The sequence below is a fragment of the Scylla paramamosain genome, chromosome 28 (genome assembly GCF_035594125.1).
Source record: "Scylla paramamosain isolate STU-SP2022 chromosome 28, ASM3559412v1, whole genome shotgun sequence".
Lineage (NCBI taxonomy): Eukaryota > Metazoa > Arthropoda > Malacostraca > Decapoda > Portunidae > Scylla > Scylla paramamosain.
The window spans coordinates 8,416,945-8,437,705 of record NC_087178.1 but is presented as its reverse complement, the minus strand read 5'-3'; the positions used below and the strand labels follow the sequence as shown (position 1 = coordinate 8,437,705).

The window sequence follows — 20,761 nt, the reverse complement described above, 5'->3', positions numbered from 1 at the left end:
ATACGTTTCCCAGTACTGGAAGAAATAGTGACGTTTTGTACTTGTGAAGAACTCGATGTGTTCCTCCTGCAACACATTTTTTTTTTTATATGTTAATTATGCTCACCGTGCAGTGTTGGTTTATTATCAAGCTCCTCAGGTGGAGGGAAATTAACATCATTTGTATCCTCATAGTTTTTTACAGGTGCAACATACCACACCTCACCACACTACCCCACAGCACACCACACATCTTACACACACACACACACACACACACACACACACACACACACACACACACACACACACACACACACACACACACACACACACACACACACACACACACACACACACACACACACACACACCAATCTTCCCCCCACCAGCCACAGAGATGAGTAACATTTATTTTCTATCTACGAGACCCAACAGAGCGGTGCTTCACAAGACGCAACAGACACTACGTCGCTTTATCAGAGCAAGCTTTCCCTTGTGCCGCCCCCACCCTCGCCCCAGGCAGGTGTATGACCCGTGTTGACCCTTGACCTCTTGACACCAGCTCATGACCTCGCAGCTGTGTCGTGGTGGCGGTGTCGTTGGTGTCGTCCGTGTTGGTAGCGAGTCAAGTTTGAGGTGATGCTAAGTCATGTTCTTTCGAGTAGCTCATCATCTTTTTTTCTTTTCTCTCTTATAATTTTATTAGCCTCCCTAAGAGTCTTTTGTGCTCCGGGAGGCTTTGCGGGGTTAAGAGGTTTCCTTTTCTATGAGATCTGAAGGTCTTAGTCGGGTCCTCAGTGGAGTGGCGAGTCTTCATGGCCCTTAAGGAGTCTTCAGGAGCAGAGCGGAGGAACGACACCCACACCACCCCCACCGCTTGCCGTGTCCCCAGTATCCCCCCACTCCCCCTGCCGCCCTCCCTGCCCTACGGTACACTAAAGCACCTGATAGATAACTAAACATTAGCACCCACTAGTCCGCCTTTATAAAGTCACTAGTGTATATGTAACAAATAAATACCTGTGATGTGTATATTAGTCACCATAAATTGCCTCACCATAACGCAGTAAGGCTCAGTCAGTTAGAGAACTAAATTAATGCCGATAATTTTTAAGACTCTTTTTTTTTTTTTTCTCCAAGTACATGAGGTATCGCTTCGCCTCTTCTCTTCTCTCCTTTGGCTTCCTCAGGGCAGCAAAAGCCGCTGTCCATATAATCTTGCATACATCGGCGTAGCGCTGTACAGGCATGAACATAGCGTGTGTAGTGTAGTCAGTGCAGGGTGGTGCAGGAGCGGTTCCACGCACGCTGTGGCTGCATCCCCCTCGTCCGCTGCCTTGCCCCGCGACGCGACACAGCGACACAGACGACAGTGTCAGCGCCAGGCATCGAAGAGTGAAGCAGGAAACACGGCAGTATCACATTGCTTGTACGAACGCTTTATTTTGCGAACTTTTTGTCTTCCAGAAGCTGGCGCTTTCGTTTTACTGAAGTGTTTAGAGTTTTACTGGTCATGTTTTGCTTTCGCACGTTTTCTCAGTACAAATTAGCATAGTTCACTGACACAGGACTGAAATCAACCGCTATTCCTTCCCGGCTTCTTTCACAAACTTCCACACCTGTCTGCTGTCACGTGGCTCATCGGAGCGCCGTCACGTCTGCTAAAAACAAAAACAAAACGACAACTAACTTTAAAGAAAACAAAACAAAACAATATAAATACTAAAACTCCACAATAATAAATACCATGATATGAGCATCGCCTCTCTTAAACAGTCTTTCGTATGTGTGATAAAAACTAACACAAAAAATATAAAAATAAACAATTTATTTAACTAATGAACTCTTGTATGATTTTGTATGTACTGAAAGAAAGGAAGAAAGTGGATGACTGTGAGCTGTTTCTATAGGGAGAAACTAAAAAATAAAATGAGAATATGAATGAAGGGGGAGGTATGTAAATAATGTTAATGCGAAAGAGAAGAGTTAGAAGGGCATGAGAGAAAAACCGTAAAGGGAGTGAGTGGAGAGGAAAGACGAGACGTGATGTGCGAAAACAAGGACAAAAAAAATAAATATAATGGGGTAGAGAAAAATGTAAACCAAAAAAATGTTTGGAGAGAGAGAGAGAGAGAGAGAGAGAGAGAGAGAGAGAGAGAGAGGGTGGGGGGGTGACAGTGAGTGGAATGGATTAAAAGCGAGGTGGAAAGGAAGATGAATAGTGAGCGAGATAGAGAAAGGATGAAAAGTGAAAGGAAGAGTAGAGGAAGTGTGAGTGAACTGTGAGAGAGAGAGAGAGAGAGAGAGAGAGAGAGAGAGAGAGAGAGAGAGAGAGAGAGAGAGAGAGAGAGAGAGAGAGAGAGAGAGAGAGAGAGAGCGCCTCTTTAAGTCGCCCTTCCTACCTGGTGAGGAATGGCAGGAACCCAAAGCTGGACGCTCAGGTAAGTCCTGAAAAAAAAAAAGTAAATTGTAAACGAAAAATCACTTTCATGAATAACTGACAATATTAATGTGCCCCTCCCTTCCCCCAACACACTTTTTTTATACTTTTCATCTGTGAGACTTTCATTTTCCTCAACATGACATTTTACAATTTTTCGCTCTTTTATTTTTGTCAGTTTTCTCCCCTTCCCTTCCCCTCAAAAAAAAAAAAGTATTTATAATTATTTTCATGATCAATATATGCCAACAAGGTTCATCAGAGGGCGAATTTTTGCATGGGAAGTGAGACAGAAACTTTGTCAAACTTATTTTTCCTTCCTTCCTTTATTTCTTTACCTCTTCTTTTTCCCTCCGAGCTGCCAGCCGAGAGTAATGGCAGTAACCTTTATTTTCCTGCTTTTAGGAACTTTTTATTTTACTTCTGCGTATTTGATATACACCATTTTTCCCTTCTTTTTTGCTTTACCCTGCCCTTGATAAGCTAAACGTGTCCTCCTGCCGGCGAAGAACGTGAGAGATGATTAATTCTCCTATTTCACGAGACCCAACAGAGCGCTGCCTTACTTCTACAGGAAGAGACTGACACTTCGTCACTATGTCAGAGCAAGCTTTCTCTTGTGCAGCTTCCCCCTCGCCCCAGCCAGGTGTATGTATGCCCTTTATTGACATCGTGACCTCTGGACCCCTATCTCTTTCCTTCCAACGACGGTGGCGCTGTGGGCCCTGCTCTCTCTCTCTCTCTCGCTCGGTTAATAGTGAAACCACATATTCTAAAATGCAGCAAAGAAAGCTGACTGGTGATTCATGTTGTGCTTCACTGCAGGGATGTTTTTGAGCCAGGCTATGGGAGGAAAAAGGAGCACATCTCACCGCCAGAATTCACATGTCAACTCTCCTTCCCTTTCACTCCCACTCTTCCATCCAACCTCTCCTCCCACTCCACCCAGCCTTCCCTGACCTGCCTCCCACACAGCTTTCCTCCATATCCTATCGCTGCTCACCTTTTTCCTCTCCACACTTTTTTTTTTTTTTTTTTTTTTTTTTTTTTTTTGCCTGTCCCTCTCCTCTCCTTTTTCCTCCGTTTCTCCCTCCCTCCCCTCCTCTCTGATTGGTGTTTCTCTCGTGGTGTGTCGCTGGCCTCCCTTTGACGATCATGACTCCCATTTCTCTCTCTAACTTAACTGGAAATCACTCGTCTTGGTCTGCTTTTGATTTTTAATAAGTGTTGGCATCTGTAAATACAGCTTTTAAAGGAGAAAGAGTTGTTAGTGCACCAATGATTCTCTCTCTCTCTCTCTCTCTCTCTCTCTCTCTCTCTCTCTCTCTCTCTCTCTCTCTCTCTCTCTCTCTCTCTCTCTCTCTCTCTCTCTCTCTCTCTCTCTCTCTCTCTCTCTCTCTGTTGTACAGTTGTGTCGGTGTAACGTGGAAGTCTTGGTGTCTTGTCCTGAGCTACTGATGTTTAGGTCACACAGGTGTTTCAGGGCGCAGGTGTTCTTTCTGAGCTGCTCCCCGAGGCCTCTCACAAGTCTTGCAGGTCACGTTAGCTCAGCATTCTCATCCTACAAACAAAGTCTTGTCATTTTCCTTCTCTTCGTTTCATCATGTTAATTTTCTCATCTTCCAGATTTGTTTTGTTTTGTTTTGTTTTCCCTGTTAAATTTCCTTGCTTTTCTTCCTTTATCTTGTCAATTTCCTTTTCTTCCTTCCTTTGCCGTGTTATTTTTCATCTTCCTTCCTTTATTTCGTCAATGTTCTCATCTTCCTGTTTTTTATCGTTATTTTTCGTCTTTTCCTTCCTTTGTTTAAATTTCTTTCTCTTCCATCCTTTATCGTGCTATTTCTTAATCTTTCCTTTATCTTGTCAATTTCCCTCTGTTCCTGCCTTTATCTGGTCAATTTCCTTCTCTTCCCTCCCGTAATCTGCCAGTTTCTTTATCTTATTCTTTTGCCTTCAAAGTTATCTTCCTTCTCAATTAGAAAAGTAAGGTTCTTCTCCTCTTCTCTTCTACTTATCTAAATATATATATCCGTCTCAGTTTGTCTATATGTCTACCTGATTTTTTTTTTTTTTGTCCGTCTCTCTCTCTCTCTCTCTCTCTCTCTCTCTCTCTCTCTCTCTCTCTCTCTCTCTCTCTCTCTCTCTCTCTCTCTCTCTCTCTCTCTCTCTCTCTCTCTCTCTCTCTCTCTCTCTCTCTCTCAAATTCATATGACAAGACGCGTCACTACACATTCCATTCATCCTGACTCATGTACTCACTCACTCACTGTAACTTTTCTTTGCATGTAATAAGGACGTTGTCGTGTTCCCTGTTTGGTGTTTCTAAATTCCACCAACTTCGTGTAAAAATTAACTCATAAGAATTAATGTAAATAATAATAATAATAATAATAATAATAATAATAATAATAATAATAATAATAATAATAATAATAAGAAAAAATAATAACAGTAAAAAGGATAATAATAATAATAATAATAATAATAATAATAATAATGATAATAATAATAATAATAATAACAACAACAATAATAGTTATATTATTTTAATTAACAGTTCTGATCTCAGTCAAAAGTTTTACAGTTACCATGTTAGAAAAAATAATAGCATTAGTGTTAGCACCAAATTATGTAATAACTGTAGACATATGATTAGGATTACTTGACATTACCTGACATCAGTTGTTGTTGTTGTAGTCACTGTAATGGTAATGATGCTTCAGTGCTGTAATGATAGTGTTGGGTCTGAGTCACTAGCATTACCAGTCCTAACGGTGTCCTTAAATGATCCCGCTCACCTTCATATGTGGTGTAGATGCCACTCTTGTTAGATTTAGACTGAAAATACACCGAGATGTCTATTTTCTTTCGCTCAATGGAGTATTAGTGCAGTATTTTTATGTAGTGTGTGTGTGTGTGTGTGTGTGTGTGTGTGTGTGTGTGTGTGTGTGTGTGTGTGTGTGTGTGTGTGTGTGTGTGTGTGTGTGTGTGTGTGTGTGTGTGTGCGCGCGCGCGCAAGATTCATGTCTCCATGTATATGATTTGGCAAAAAAAGTTTTCATTTGTGTTATAAGCCAGTGGCAACCAAACAAGTACATTGCAGGCAGTCAACCAGGTACTGTAACTCAGCAATAAGAGCCACATACCTCCTGAACACAGAATATCTTAGAGTATTTCTTTTGGATCCCTTCTCTATAATGCCTTGTAAATCAGACAGCAAAAAGTACATTTGCACACTTTGCTGCAGTTATAAAATGTGTGCCTTAAATTTTTATCATACAAACATTCAGAAAATGACACGTACAGTTTCTTTAAAAACATACTTAACACATATACTCCCTTACTTGATAATTTGTAATCCTTTGGTTCAAGTCTGTAATCAGCAGCTAGATTAATCTTTTACAATGATGGAAAGATTTTCATTTTCAATCAGTTGGTCTTTATTTTTGGACCAGTCCCCATTTCCCAAATGCCAGGATTAATTAAGGGTCCAGTTCATCATGAAGTTTTGCTATTTAGAAACTCTAACTCTCAGGATTTCTGAAAACTTTTCTGCTATTTGTTGGCAGGCCAGGGTCACTTGTAAGACTTGCTTATTACTTCTCCATTTGTCACAGCCTCAGGATTGGATGTGACCACGAAATATCACAAGAATTTGCGGTTTTTCTTTCTTTGGTGTGTATTTGGCTCTTCAGATACCTGTGTGTTGATGGAGGCTTACTGATACGATGAAACATTTCTTTGCAACAATGTGGGATTCATTGCACTTTCTTTTTGACATTAGCTTTTTCATCTCAGAAACTATTTCAGGAGCTGCCTTGTATAGGTCAACTGCCCTTTTGCAGTCTCTTTATTTTCTCTTGTTCTTGCTTCAAAATTTCCTATAATGCCAACATTTTCCCTCTTTTTCCTAGTGTTTTTGCCTTTTTTCCTTGATTTTTTTTCCAATTTTACATTTCTCCAAAATAGACTTTTTTTCCCTTTCTTCCATTTTTATATATTGGAGAGTAAATGTGTGTGTGTGTGTGTGTGTGTGTGTGTGTGTGTGTGTGTGTGTGTGTGTGTGTGTGTGTGTGTGTGTGTGTTTGTAAGGTTCACATCTAATTCTATTTGCACCCGGGAAAGCACCTGGGAAGTGTTGCACAGGTGAGTTCAATGGCTGTGAATTTCAAGTTGTTCGAGTCACCATGTAACTCCACCAAGCTTTCGTCAGTGAGTAGATTTCCCTGGTGAAAGTTTGACTTATAGTTGTTCCTCTATTGGTGATTCTAATCGAGTAAGAATTGTCCGTGAGTCTTATTTTGCTTTACCTTTCTCTCTAATTGGAGTGGTGAATGTTTATCAAAAACGTTCTGTTCATGTTTCTTTTCCTTGCTCCACTGGATGGTGTTTTTTTGTTTTTGTTTTTGTTTTTCTTGTAGATCATATATTTTGTATTGCATTGCATGTTTAGGCTTGAGTCACCAGGTGTTGGCATTTTGTTTTTTGTGCAAGGCAGGGATTTCATTATGTACACATGCAGGCTTAGAATTAGAAGGCTCATCCTTGACACATATCTAGGCACTCAAATATGCAAAGCTCACTATATTAATGTAGCTTTTACTCCCTTGAGAAGTGACACATACAAGCCTACCATGAAAGACTGCACACGTCTTTGCCTAACACTGCAATGCATTTTCACCAACGGAACCCAACAGAGCTCTGCCTTACTCCTACAGGAAGAGACTGATACTTGGTCGATATATCAGAGCAAGCTTTCCCTTGTGCCGCCCCCACCCTCGCCCCAGGCAGGTGTATGACCCGTGTTGACCCTTGACTTCTCTCTATGCGAGGCGGTGTTTTGGCTGCTGCCTAAGTTCAGGATCACACTGAAGCAGTAGTGTCCGTCAGGCGCAGAGGACAGGGGATGCAGCACCCAAGACACGCCCTGCATGGTCCATTTTTTTACATTTTACTTGAGTCACATCTCCTTTTATTAAACTTTAATGATCTTCTAGAAAGGTTGCATTTTTAGCATCTTTTTTACTCATTTTGATATTGAATTTTTGTGAACTATATGCTGTCTTTTTCATATATATTTTGTTTTTCATTGAAGTATCTTCTCTTCTCAAGACAGTTTTGGTGCATCGTGAGTTGTTCAGGTTTACTGTGTCGGTACACTTGTTGAGTCTTTCATCACCTGAATCAGTCACATTCAGGGATCTTTATTTTACTAAGATGGAGTTTGGAACATTTTTTTTTTACAATCAGTTCTATTCGTCTTTGACTCAGTTTTTTACTGGTTTGTGTTTGTCTTTTTACATATCTTCTTTTTCCTCTGGTGACACATTTTTAATCTAGGCATGTGAAGACTCTCGGATATCAGTGAAAACAAATAATCGTTCAGTTTCTTATTAAATAAGTATAATACTCTCAAGCATCCGCATGTAATTTATTCAACAAAAATTTAACTATATGTATTTTTCAATCCATTTAAACAGTAAACCTCTTTTTCAGTGGATTGAGTAGTTTAGGAAGATGTCTTGATGTTGAAATAAAACAAAGTAAAATAAAAATCATTTTCACCCTCATTATCAGTATTCGGAAGGCTTAGTTTTTTTTTTACGTGAGAGAGTCACCTTGAGTCTTTTCCAGGTCAGTGCAGGGGTCAGGTGTTGTTTTAGAAGAGACAATCTAACAGCGTATAGTAAAACCCTTCCCAACAGAGCGCTGCCTTACTCCTACAGGAGGAGACTGATACTTCGTCGCTTTATCAGAGCAAGCTTTCTCTAGTGCCGCCCCCACCCTCACCCCAGGCAGGTGTATGACCAGTGTTGACCCTTGACCTTTGACCCTCCACCAGGTGACTATGTAGCAGTGATGGTGGTGATGGTAGTAATATATGGTGGCAGGTCGTTGGGTGTGAGGTGAATCAGTGACGTGACTCCAGGTGTGGGAATGTTTACTGTCCTGTGTACTGGCATAGGTGAGAGTGGATGTGTGGAGTTCTAGGTTTCAAGAAGGAAAATGACGTGCAGAAGACTTGTCGTCTGTAGTATCCGTGAGCCTCAAGATGTGGAGTGTTTAGGTTAGAATGTGTGTTTAGATTTTTATTAGGAGCTTTGGATTTAAATGTTAACCTCAAGGCAATATTTTTTGTGGGAATGTGGCCAGTAAAGTATTTCTTATATTGGAAGGTATTTTGCTGTAGTAGGTATAATGATTTATGTCTTAAGTGTGGCGATCTTAATATAAACGCAGGAAACTTAAAACCAATCGTATGATCATGTCACCTTCATCTCATCTTAAATATGAATGTTTGAAAGTTGTAATTGCAGTTTATCCCTTACTAATTTAAGAGTCTTAAGGTATTCATTAATTCCTTGGCCAGCTGCACAGATTATCAACTCATGTTATAACACGTAAATTCATTTTAGGTTAGACTATTCAGGCAAAACCCATGGAGAGGGAGAGAGAGAGGAAGCACTGTCTCTTTATGGAACCCAACAGAACCTTACTCCTACAGGAAGAGGACTGACACTTCGTCGCTTTATCACAGCAAGCTTTCCCCTTGTGCCGCCCCCACCCTCGCCCCAGGCAGGTGTATAACCCGTGTTGACCCTTGACCTCTAGACACAATTCGTGACCTTCCAGCTGTCTGTCGAGGCAGCTGTGTTCTCGGTGCCGCCTCCCTCACTGTCCCACCACAGGACCACAAGTATGATCTGCAAGGTTTTTACGGTTCTCCGCCGGGCCAGTTGTTCAACTCGCCCCGGACAAGTTGAGGGAGGTCAGAAGGGCACCTAGAACACCAGCTGCTTCTATTCCGCTCCATTTCTTTTTTTTTTATTTTATATTTTTTTTCTCATTATTCCTGGATCTTTCTTGGTGTACGTGAGTGCCCCGGCTGTTTTAGTAGAGATACCTGCTACTCAAAGGTGTTTCCTCAATCCTGTAACCTTTTAAACCCCAAACGGCGCCATCAAAACGCCGCCTGTGCCTGGAGCATTACACTCTTACTGTGTCTATGGTATAAACATGGTGTAACTCCGCCTTAGCAGTAAATATCCACCTTCTAATTCTCCCACTTGCCTTCTTCCTCAAAACTCCCTCCCCTCTCAAGTGTTTTATGAGCATTCCATTCATTGATGTTTGATGTTGAATGATTATTTAATTAAAAGAACAAACTTAACTCCCACAGCTTTTCAGATAGCACATACCACTCACTGGATACAGAAAACTTCCTCAGTCCTGTAGAGTTTCTTTTTTATATTCTCCTCCTTATCGCTTCTATCCTCAGCACCCCAATACCTTGATACCTTTTGACCAAGAGACGGACTGAAGGAAACACTCACAGACACACAGCAGGACACATCTCAACTCACCATCACCAAGGAATTATGTCATCCAAAATTTTGCCTTCTAGTGGGTGATATACTAGTGTGCTGATTGACTCATTTATGGAAAGAGAAAACACCTATCACACGAGAATATTTTATTCCCATGTAAGTGTCCGGGCATTGCTACAGGTATATTGGTTTCCTGCATCTCTGGTGGCTCAGGTAACTTCATTTTTTTTTATTCACAGGTGACTCCTGGCTCGTGTAGCTAAGTCAAATTTTCAGCTCTGAGTGTTGTGTTTTATGGTTGATGGATTTTATGGTATGTGTTTATTACTATTATTCTTCGTCTACGTATCAGTTATTTACGTTTTTATTATTTATTTGCGTTGCATTTACACGTACGATTTCTCCTTATTTTAGGTTAAACTTGATGGAATGTACATATTAGGTTACTTTGAATTCGATCATGGTTTTGATTTGACAAATTTATGTGGCAATAATGTTGCATCCTTAATTACTAAGCTTTGTGGGGTCCAGAACCATTTCGTTTTAGGCAAGCCTCAAGTATATCAGAAGTGCCCCCAGTTCACTTAAGTCTCACATACACGCACCAAGTTTGATTATCAGAAAAGGTTTGCCCTTCCATCGACATCGTTTAGGCAGGACTGGGCACCTCCTCTTGTCCCGCCCCATGTGCTGCCCAGCAGGACCCCTTGCTGCCCTCCACCCGTGACTCGACATCCTCTTTCCTTCCTCCTCTTTCCTCCAACAAGACTGAATTCTCAGGAATATGGTATGCACTCTCTCTCTCTCTCTCCTCTCTGTCCTCTGTCTCTGTCTCTGTCTCTGTCTCTCTCTCTCTCTCTCTCTCTCTCTCTCTCTCTCTCTCTCTCTCTCTCTCTCTCTCTCTCTCTCTCTCTCTCTCTCTCTCTCTCTCTCTCTCTCTCTCTCTCTCTCTCTCTCTCTCTCTCTCTCTCTCTCTCTCTCTCTCTCTCTCTCTCTCTCTCTCTCTCTCTTTCTCTGTATATATATACATGTTCTGTACTAGCCCATCTTCTTACTGCTGTAAAATATCAGTATTATTACTGTACACAATCTCCTTCATGGGCTGGCGTGTGATATTTCCGATATACGTTTTTCATTTGTAAGTTATTTTGAAAAGCCAACTCTGTATTTTTCTGGCATTTTTTTCTATCAGCGGAGTACTCATTTTTTTTGACGTGTTTGCTGTGGGTCGCTGTGCTTGGAAGCTGTCTTGCTGCAGCTTCGTGTATTTCTTCCCAAATTTACAATAATAATCATGCCAAAATATGTACTTGTAGACACACATGATGCCTGCATGGGTGTTTGCCACAGACTGAAATGTGGAAAGGTGGGGTGGTAATTAGCAAATCAAGGGTGTGTTAAACCAAGGAGGCTTTAAATTCCTTGTCAGGTCACCATGCATATTCTAATAAACATTAATGTGAACCAGGCACTTTCTGGCCCAATACACGAGGCTGTGGCTTACAAACCTGAAAAATAATATTAAAATGTTTTGTCCTTGTAGAGCAGAGTTGGTGGCTCATTGCGGATTGCACATCTCTTCTGGAGCCTTAGTCCTGGACCACTTGTTTCTGAGTGTGATGAAAAAAAATAAGAGTATCAGCCTTCAGCATATTATTGAGATACCAAAGATATATAAATAAGCATTTTTATACAAATATATATATATATATATATATATATATATATATATATATATATATATATATATATATATATATATATATATATATATATATATATATATATATATATATATATATATATATATACTTCTGTAAATTTGCTGTTCCTTATTCCTGCACTACAAGGACCCAGAGTGTGTAAATCAGGTCATTGCCGATGTAATATAAACTTCCCTGAGTGACTCTGATCACTCCTAACTAAACTAAGATTGCCTTGTTCACCCTTTTTCATGTACTGATTGTATATAACTGAACAACTTTATCTTCTCTTTCGCCAAATTGCAAGTTTTTTTTCCGCCATCAGTCATGAATACCATGTAATTTTGAAGTTGTTTTTCTCATAAGTGATCAAATTATTCACATCTGGAATTATGGTAAGAAACGTTGAGATGGGGAAAGAACATTCTAGGCTTCAGAACAACACAGCGAGCATCTCTTGTGAAGGTGGAAGAAAAACCCGAGCAGCCCCAACCACAGGACTACTCTTATTCCTCCAGGACAGTATGATCACCTCACCTTCGGAAGGACCCGTGGAAGAGGAGGGCGAGGACCACATGGAGGAGATTGTCGTGAGAGACGTGGAGGATGAGTCGAATGAGGTTGCATCAAAAGTCTCCGTGTCGATGAAGAATCACAGCTTGGTGGTGGAGGTGGAGGGCGCCCCCAACGTGCCAGAGTCCCCAATGATTACTGAAAATGGCAAGACTCATCACTTGACTGAGGTAATTAGGGAGGGAGGCATCTTTCCACATGTTGCATTTTGGTAGGTGGGATGAAATTTTGTGAAATTGTAAAAAAAATATGTGCCTGTTTTTAGTATTACAAAACCCAAGTTTATTATTTGTATTCAAGGCTTTGATCATACAATTTCATTATAACACTGTTGTTTTGTTGTAGCTCATTTTGGCATGACAAACATAATATATTGTTCCATAAGATACTCATTATGTATTTCCTTGATAGTTACTCACTTAATAAATATGATTTCTTGCCATTCACCAAATCTCTGCCACTGCCCACCACCATCCCTGCTCTCCCCCAGGCCCAGGTGGAGCCCCGCGTGTCCACCATTGCTGGGGACATGCTCAAAACCTTGCAGCTGCCTGGCGCGGCAGGTGAGGATTGGCAGTAAGTTTCTTTTCTCTGCCTCCCCTTCATACTCTTTACTCTTTACATTCCTGCACCGCAAGTGGCCAGTGCAAAGTTTAAATATTCTCTTTTTCCATGGCAAATTTAGTCTTCCACTCACCAGTATTGAAGCTTCCTTTCTTTCTTTCTTAAACAGTCAGCATGAATTGTTTGGGCAGGTGCCCCTAAAGGTACTTATTGACACAAGATTATTTGAGATTGATTTATGCTGCACATCTCTGTTGCGTTGTCTGTTTAGTTTCCAAATAGATCTTTAGGGTAGAGAGAGCTGGATAGATGCACCTATCCACATCTTGTGAATAACTGAAATGGCTTAGACCAGAAACAACACTTCAGACCAATAGATGTCATACATTAATACATTATTTGAAGATGGCATTACTCTCTCTCTCTCTCTCTCTCTCTCTCTCTCTCTCTCTCTCTCTCTCTCTCTCTCTCTCTCTCTCTCTCTCTCTCTCTCTCTCTCTCTCTCTCTCTCTCTCTCTCTCTCTCTCTCTCTCTCTCTCTCTCTCTCTCTCTCTCTCTCTCTCTCTCTCTCTCTCTCTCTCTCTCTCTCTCTCTCTCTCTCTCTATTACTACTACTACTACTACTACTACTACTACTACTACTACTACTACTACTACTACTACTACTACTGCCACTACTACTACTACTACCACTACTACTGCTAAGATGTCTGACACATTTGTCAACATTATAAGCTATCAGTACCAAACATGAAGCACGCTATCACTTTCAAGAAATATTTGCATAAAATCTACATAGCAATATTAGATTCGTTGGTTATTCAGTCACGTAAATGGAGAGCACTTTGTTATCGGTGACCACTTGCAGTTGATTTCACATGTGTAAGTACATATTGGTCTTAATGTTGATGCATAGCAAATACTACAAGAGCAGAAGGGAAACACTTGGAGTGGATGCCACTGGTCACCATAATCCACTCTCTTAACAATAACAGTACCACAGGACTTGTCTAGTCTTAATTATGGTTCAGAGCAACAGTGTAAAGAATAATTACACACACACACACACACACACACACACACACACACACACACACACACACACACACACACACACACACACACACACACACGCACGCACACACACACGCACAGCCAACAGAAGTAACAGAACAGAAGTACCGCACCTTAGACAGTGAGACCATAATGATTGGCAGGTCCCAAGATTATTTGGAGACTTTGAGTTCCTGGTTACTACAATAGGTATGGAGTCAGGAGCATACAAATTTAGTTCAGTCTCTCCACACTACAAGTAAATAAATCAACACACACACACACACACACACACACACACACACACACACACACACACACACACACACACACACACACACACACACACACACACACACACACACACACACACACACACACACACACAAAGCCCAGCCATCAGATTTGCCTGCCATCTAGTTGATCTATAATCTGCTTTCTGTATCTTTTACATTGTCAGATTTTTTTTTTTTTTTTCTCTCTCCTTCGTGCAGTTTAATGCAAATGTCAAAACGAGCAAACACTTTTATCCCATGCTAATGAAGTTGCGCCACATGCAAGCACAGCCCTTCCTTCCCACAGCTGAACGGCAACAGACCAGACAACATGAGATATTTTCAACACGTTGTACAAAGCATAACATCCTCTCACCACATCACACATCCAGCATCATATAAACATGCATTACAGTTATATTTTTCACTTTTCTTTGAACGTTAAGTTCCCGCTACCAGTTTTATCATGGAATGCATATTTTCTTGTGATAATAGTACTTATAGATGAGTTCATATTTATTTTCACAGTTGGCATGAATGTTACTAAAAGTTATTATGCATTAAAGCAAATAAGTTCAAAAGTATTGCGATTTTTTAACTTTTTTTTGACATGGCGGCTGTTACATTGTATTCTCCATTTTTGTGCATATCTTTCAGTTAACTCCCTGCTTCAGAAAGGAGTAATTACAGGTGAGCCTTCATCATCACAGCTCTTGGCCTGAGGGATTGGGATGAACACCTGATGTCTGATAACAGCTAGCTACTTTATCTTTTTGCAGCACTTAAAACTGTCACTGGTCTTTATGTCTGTGGTTTCTGAATGATATCACCTGCCAGACAGCTACATTGAGGTATAAGAAGTAAAGGTGGAAAATCAGGTGGCACTGTGTTTCCTCAAAGTGGTCAGCTGTTATCCTGCATGAGAGGTCTGTCTCAAGTGCACCTTCAGGCTGAGATCAGAGCGTGCCCCACAATCCCTCTATGACTGCAAGGCATTTTGAAAACAATTTTGCATCATGTGTTGTTTTATCCATCACAATGTTTATCATTTTTCTGCCTGGAGATTTTTTTTTTTTTTTTTTTTTTTTTTTTTTTTTTTTTACTCCTGAATTTTTACATAGATTGCAGAGAAGGTCCTGACATCAGCATTTGATATTGATATGTTTTTGTAATGCTGAATTTTTGTAGGCCTTCTGGAAGTGTTCTTTCTTTCTTGCACTTTTGAAGCATTTTTTACCATGCTACATTCGTCCGTCTACATGTAACCTCTGTCCATGTTCAAATAAATGCTTCTTCACATAAGTTAATCCCCTGCTGTGCTTAGTGTATATGTTATTCATCATGCTTTCATTTGCATATCATCAGTATGATCTGAAGCAAAACTTGGAATATCAGCAATATACCAGTGTAATCATGCATATGAAACAGTCCGTCGTTTGATCGAGAATGTGAACTAATCATTGACTGTTGCTTGTGTCCTTTTTCTATGAATAGAGCTGAATCTAGCTAGTAGTGTACTGGTCACAGACAGTGTCTGTATAAGTCAGTATGCACCTTGATAGTGCTTGAAGAGATATGGGAATTAGAAATGGTAGTTTTAAAAAAGCAGTGGTGTTTTGGTCACCAGTGGTTGAAAGAAAGAGTTTGTAGTGAGGTTTTAGGTTTGCCTTAAGTAGGCACCATTGTCATCTGGGGATCAACACCATAGAAATTTATATATGATATTCATCTTAATTTACATGGAAATAATGAAGCTTTCTACCCATCCAGTGTACCTAAAGCGCAGCAAGAGCGAGAGAGTTCGCCCAAGGACTTCAGGAGAGGAGGGCGGGCATGGTGTTGTGGGTGAGACTGTGGAGCACATATCTCCACGGCCTCACCATCGCCGTTTGTCTATGGGTCACCATCCTCGTGCCTCTCACCATGGCACCCCACAGCGCCTCACTGTCGAACCAGAGAATGGCAATTTTGGCCTCTCCACCTCGGATGTTAGCCTCGACTCAAGTAGTTCATGCAATCCAAGTTACAAGTATGGAAACCAGGTGAGTAGGAAGGCATTGTGCTCCAGGGCAGCCAGAATGGTGCGTTTGGCTAGCGGGCAGCACAACAGTTTGACGAGTATTACTGTAGTTCGGTCTTTTGTTGTTTTTCATTTTGTTTTCTATCTCCTGTACTGTTCCCCACATCTGGGCAAGAAGCATCACAGTAGTTTGAGTTTATGTTACTTTCTTTATGTTTCTCCAATTTCTCTGTATGCACCTACTGTTCCCTACCACCAGACAAATACACTACTGGCTGTCACCTGAACTTTCCATTAATGGCACATTTAATCCCCCAAAACACACCCACCTGAAAAAAAAATTTGTCCCTTTTGTGGTTGCAGGTGTCTTATGCGGGTGGGTACTATGGGTACCCCGTTAGTCAGGGGTACCCAGCAGCTGACCGACACAGCAGAAGGATGCATCTGGTAGTGCCAAGGGGAAGTGGAGGAGAAGATACTCTTGGCATGCAACGAGAGAAGGTTGACCGAAAGACTTCACTGCCAAATTCCCTTGATAACCAGCAGCAGCAGCAAGCAGCTGAGCCTAAGCCCAGGTAAGGGGGACAAAACCAGGTATGAAGGAAAGCAAGGTAAGGCAAGGTGGTTTGCATATTTCATGAGCATAAACAAGTTCATATGAAGCATGTTTGCATTATATTTATTATAGCTTTCATATTTATAATTTCATTTGATAAGAAATTAAATAATCATTTCATTTATGCAGTTGAGCAACCTAAAAATATGTATTTTATGATTTTATATATTTCCAATCCTTCCTGATTTTATATACCTCATTATTTGAAAATGTAAAGGACTATTCCTTCTCATATATAATTATTGTCAACATTATAATGAACAGGCAAAGTATAGAATATGAAACAAGCAGAGACTCTAAAGATATGAAATATATATGCTGGTATCTTATAGCAGTTTACCCCAACAGGGCAAGTGGTAAGCATGCCTCTTGTGCACACTCATTAACAGTGCACACCATGTTATCTCTTACAATTCTTACACATTTAACATTCAAATGTGAACTCTACAAAAAGAAACTGAGAGGAATTAAATATGTACACTCAAATGCTTTCTGACAACCAGCAAACCAATACCACTAAATGGGTAATAGGTATTAAGATTTCTAACCATAGCAGCTTCAGTAACATATGGGGTGATTTTCTCTCTCTCTCTCTCTCTCTCTCTCTCTCTCTCTCTCTCTCTCTCTCTCTCTCTCTCTCTCTCTCTCTCTCTCTCTCCTCTCCTCTCTCTCTCTCTCTCTCTCTCTCTCTCTCTCTCTCTCTCTCTCTCTCTCTCTCCTCTCTCTCTCTCTCTCTCTCTCTCTCTCTCTCTCTCTCTGTTCTTCATACAAAGTGGTTGATGATGATACTGACAATTCCTAGTGCTAGCTATGTATAATAAGCACATACATCCCTCTATTAGTAACTTTACCTTTGCCTGACATAGACACTGCATTGGAATCTTAAAGATTTTCATAAGTGTAACTAAGCCAAGCTCAGTTGGGTTTATGTGAATGACTGCTGAGCTGATGTATTGGGTATGTATAGTATATACCTTAACAACACAGGTAAGAGCACTAGTATTTTCCACAAGTGTTTGATTTAGAGAAATACATATAGAATATATATGCTTATCTTGGTGAACTGATAGCCAGAAAAATAAGTGCTGACAATTACTGCTAAATCGCATATTTTACCTTAATGATTGAAAGACTTTTAAACTAAAATCTAAGTCATGAGGGCAACATTGCCTGCATATCATTCCACTAAGTAAGTCTGCTAGACCTTCCCCTTCTACAGGTATTCATCACAACAAACTATTTACATTGCAGCAGTCTGTCTCCATCACGGTCTGTATCACGTGGTGCCCTGAGCAAGCAGTACTCCCTGCCTGCTAGTGCTCGCAACACCCGCTACATGCCACGCCACCCGCCACTCCCTTCCGCCATGACCGCCCTCAGTATCAACACCACGAGCACGCCTTTGACCATCCACACGTCCGCACCCACTCCGCCTCGCTGCATGCCCCTCACGACCACCGCCCCCACGTCTCCCGCGACCTGCACTCCCCGCGCCACGAGAGTCCCCACCGGCCGCGAGAACTGCACTCCCCACGGCTAGAAAGTCCACACTTGCCGAGGGAGTTGCATTCGCCGCGGGTGGAGACTCCCGTGGTGGCCTCGGTGGTAGTGGACGAGCCGCAGGATCAGCCGACGTAGGGGCGAAGAGGTCCGGGGGTCCTGTACGTCATCTATGAAGTGGATGAATCTAATCCTGATGGCCATGAGGAGGCTGTCACAAGCTTTATTGAAGATAGTGATGAAATTTTTCCAGAGAAGAGCATAGAATACTGCGGAGAGAGTGCGGATGCGTTTAGTAGTAAAGGTGTTAGTGAATATAACAAAGAAAGTTTAAGTGTTTATCATGAGGAAAATGAGCAAGAATATGCTAAGAAAAGTAGTGAAGAAAATGAAGGGAATAATAATGAATCTGTGGAAAAACATGATACCAGATATCAAAGAAAAAATAGTGATGAGCATGATAAGAGAGATAGTGATGAAAGTCCCAAAAAGAGTGCAAGTGAAAATCAAGGGGAGAAAGATGATGAAAATAAAGGGGAAAATATGGACAAATACCAGGGGGTAAGTGCTGATATGAATGATGTGGGAAATGATGACAAGTATCAGAAGAACTCTACTGAGGAACACAAAGAAGAAAATGTTGAAGACCACAGAGCAAGCCCTGATGATTATAGAGAGAAAGAAGTCAAGGAATATCATGAAGAGCATACTGATGAATACCATGAGGAGAGAATATATGAATATTACAGTAAGGATACCCATGAGCCACACAGGGATGAATACTATAGGGCTGGTCAAGAGGAATATGATGAGGAAGATCATATTGAATATCACAAAGCTAATGTTGACTACCCTGTAGGGAGTGTCAGAGAATATTACATCGAACGACCTTCAGAACTGAGGAGGAGTCCAGATGATTTTATCATGAGCAGAGGTACATCAAGGGAATTTGAATCCATACAAGAGTATATTATGAATACAGGTATGTGGGAAGGAGTGCCTGATAATGAATACACCTTAAACGGCAAGGAAATGGTATTACAACCTGTAGATGATTATATCCTGACTTCTGGTGTGAGAGAAATGCAGTCAGCTGATGAGTACACTGAAAACACAGGTACCAGCAAACTACAGCCTGCAGATGAGTACCTTGTTAGTGCAGGGGTGAGGGAGTTACAGTCTGTTCAAGAAAAAAGTGAGTACAATGTTGAAATTCTTGAGACATCTGCTGAGAAGTACCCAGAATACATTGTAATATATGAAGAAGAATACACAGCAGTATATCAGGAGGAGTACACTGCACTGTACCAGAGTGAGTGTCCCCAATCAGTACTGCCATCACCCTGCCCAACAGTGTACCAGCTGCGGCCCTCACACTCCAAGTATGAGGAGACCTACCCTCATCAATACCCTTATTATGTGGTAGAATACATCAAAGAAATTCCAAGAGTTGATCCTACTGAAGACTGGATAATGCCTTACAGCAAAAAGCATTAATGCAACATGAGCCAAGAAGAAGGAGGAAAAGGATGAGGCTTCCATTTAATCCATTTATTATTTATAGAGATAGGTAGTTGTATCTGTCTCTTTATCAATGATTTTTTTTTTTTCTTCAGTGGTGAGAAACATGCTACCCTTATGAATATTGAAGTATTGCCACTTGAACATTTTATTTCTATGATGTTGCCTTGTCCAGTTTGTGAGATTTCTTGAGTGCCAAAGGGTTTGAGGGAATTACAGGGGGAATATTATTCCTACACACCAGTAAATCAATGTCACATTCTGTTTAGCTTTGAATTAAACAGGGTAATTTAAGTACTCTTAGTTCTTAAAAAATAATAGAGAAAGCATATAATATTGACTATCAAAGGTGTGTAGGTTGTTAGGGTTCTGTGGTTTATAGTCATTATGCAACCTTAATACTTTCATGACACAGGATTGTGTTGGGAGATTACAGAATGTTTATGTATCCTAATGGACTGAGGGTCCTGATTCAGTTGAGTAATTAAGCATTGATAACATAGAAGGAGATGAGAAGATGCACTTGTTACCCTTCACATAATATCATTTTCTAAAAAAAAAATACTAATAGTATTTCGAGAGTAAACAATGTTTTCTATCAAAAGTTGTATTGGTAGGCTTATAAACTAAAGTTAGTCTTTTTGATAAAGTCCCCTTCAGGAATAGCATGGGTATATATGATGTGTTTTTCAGAGTGATTCAACTAGCCTAGGTGACAGTGGCAACCTCGTGTGGCTCTGTCAACAAGTTCAGCTTCTGCGGGTCAGCAATATTCCCAGTCTGTATGAGCCAAAAGAGGTGAAGCTGTGGTAGAAATACTGTAGAGCTGAGGCCAGAGAAAACAATTCTGTCATGCTTTTATAAACCTGTGTGTGTGTGTGTGTGTGTGTGTGTGTGTGTGTGTGTGTGTGTGTGTGTGTGTGTGTGTGTGTGTGTGTGTGTGTGTGTGTGTGTGTGTGTGTGTGTGTCTTTGAATAAGTATACATGTTTGCATATATTTATTTACATTTCACCTCAACTATCGAGCTTAGGAGTCATGTTCAACAGATATTTCTATTGAATACCTGTCTGTATGACTCTCTCTCTCTCTCTCTCTCTCTCTCTCTCTCTCTCTCTCTCTCTCTCTCTCTCTCTCTCTCTCTCTCTCTCTCTCTCTCTCTCTCTCTATATATATATATATATATAT

At 40.7% G+C, this 20,761-nt stretch overlaps 3 protein-coding genes across 4 annotated transcripts in view; 2 read left to right on the top strand and 1 right to left on the bottom strand.

Moving 5' to 3' along the window:
- Positions 1–12,636, top strand: part of LOC135114887 (uncharacterized) — an 85,755-nt gene extending 73,119 nt beyond the window's left edge. For both annotated transcript variants that reach the window (XM_064031104.1, XM_064031106.1), the window contains 2 exons: positions 11,972–12,196; positions 12,517–12,636. In XM_064031104.1, the coding sequence (XP_063887174.1) occupies positions 11,972–12,196; positions 12,517–12,606 (315 nt within the window). In that variant the 3' untranslated portion in view covers positions 12,607–12,636. The remainder of the gene's footprint in view (positions 1–11,971; positions 12,197–12,516) is intronic.
- Positions 11,991–20,761, bottom strand: part of LOC135114885 (probable cytochrome P450 CYP44) — a 28,194-nt gene continuing 19,423 nt past the window's right edge. The window contains exon 13 of the mRNA XM_064031102.1: positions 11,991–12,164. The gene's annotated coding sequence lies outside the window, so the exon portion shown is untranslated. The remainder of the gene's footprint in view (positions 12,165–20,761) is intronic.
- On the top strand, positions 14,568–18,573 carry LOC135114888 (uncharacterized). The gene is made up of 4 exons (XM_064031107.1): positions 14,568–14,608; positions 15,689–15,960; positions 16,302–16,513; positions 17,806–18,573. The coding sequence occupies exons 2-4, from the start codon at positions 15,814–15,816 to the stop codon at positions 18,092–18,094; spliced, it is 648 nt and encodes a 215-aa protein (XP_063887177.1). The 5' UTR covers positions 14,568–14,608; positions 15,689–15,813; the 3' UTR covers positions 18,095–18,573.

What these genes read in the sequence shown, in the direction of transcription:
- LOC135114888 (XM_064031107.1), top strand. Translation starts at nt 15,814, where the DNA reads ATGGGTCACCATCCTCGTGCCTCTCACCATGGCACCCCACAGCGCCTC. An exon ending in GTTACAAGTATGGAAACCAG is followed by an intron (nt 15,961 to 16,301) that starts GTGAGTAGGAAG and finishes TTGTGGTTGCAG; the next exon opens with GTGTCTTATGCGGGTGGGTA. An exon ending in GCAGCTGAGCCTAAGCCCAG is followed by an intron (nt 16,514 to 17,805) that starts GTAAGGGGGACA and finishes TTTACATTGCAG; the next exon opens with CAGTCTGTCTCCATCACGGT.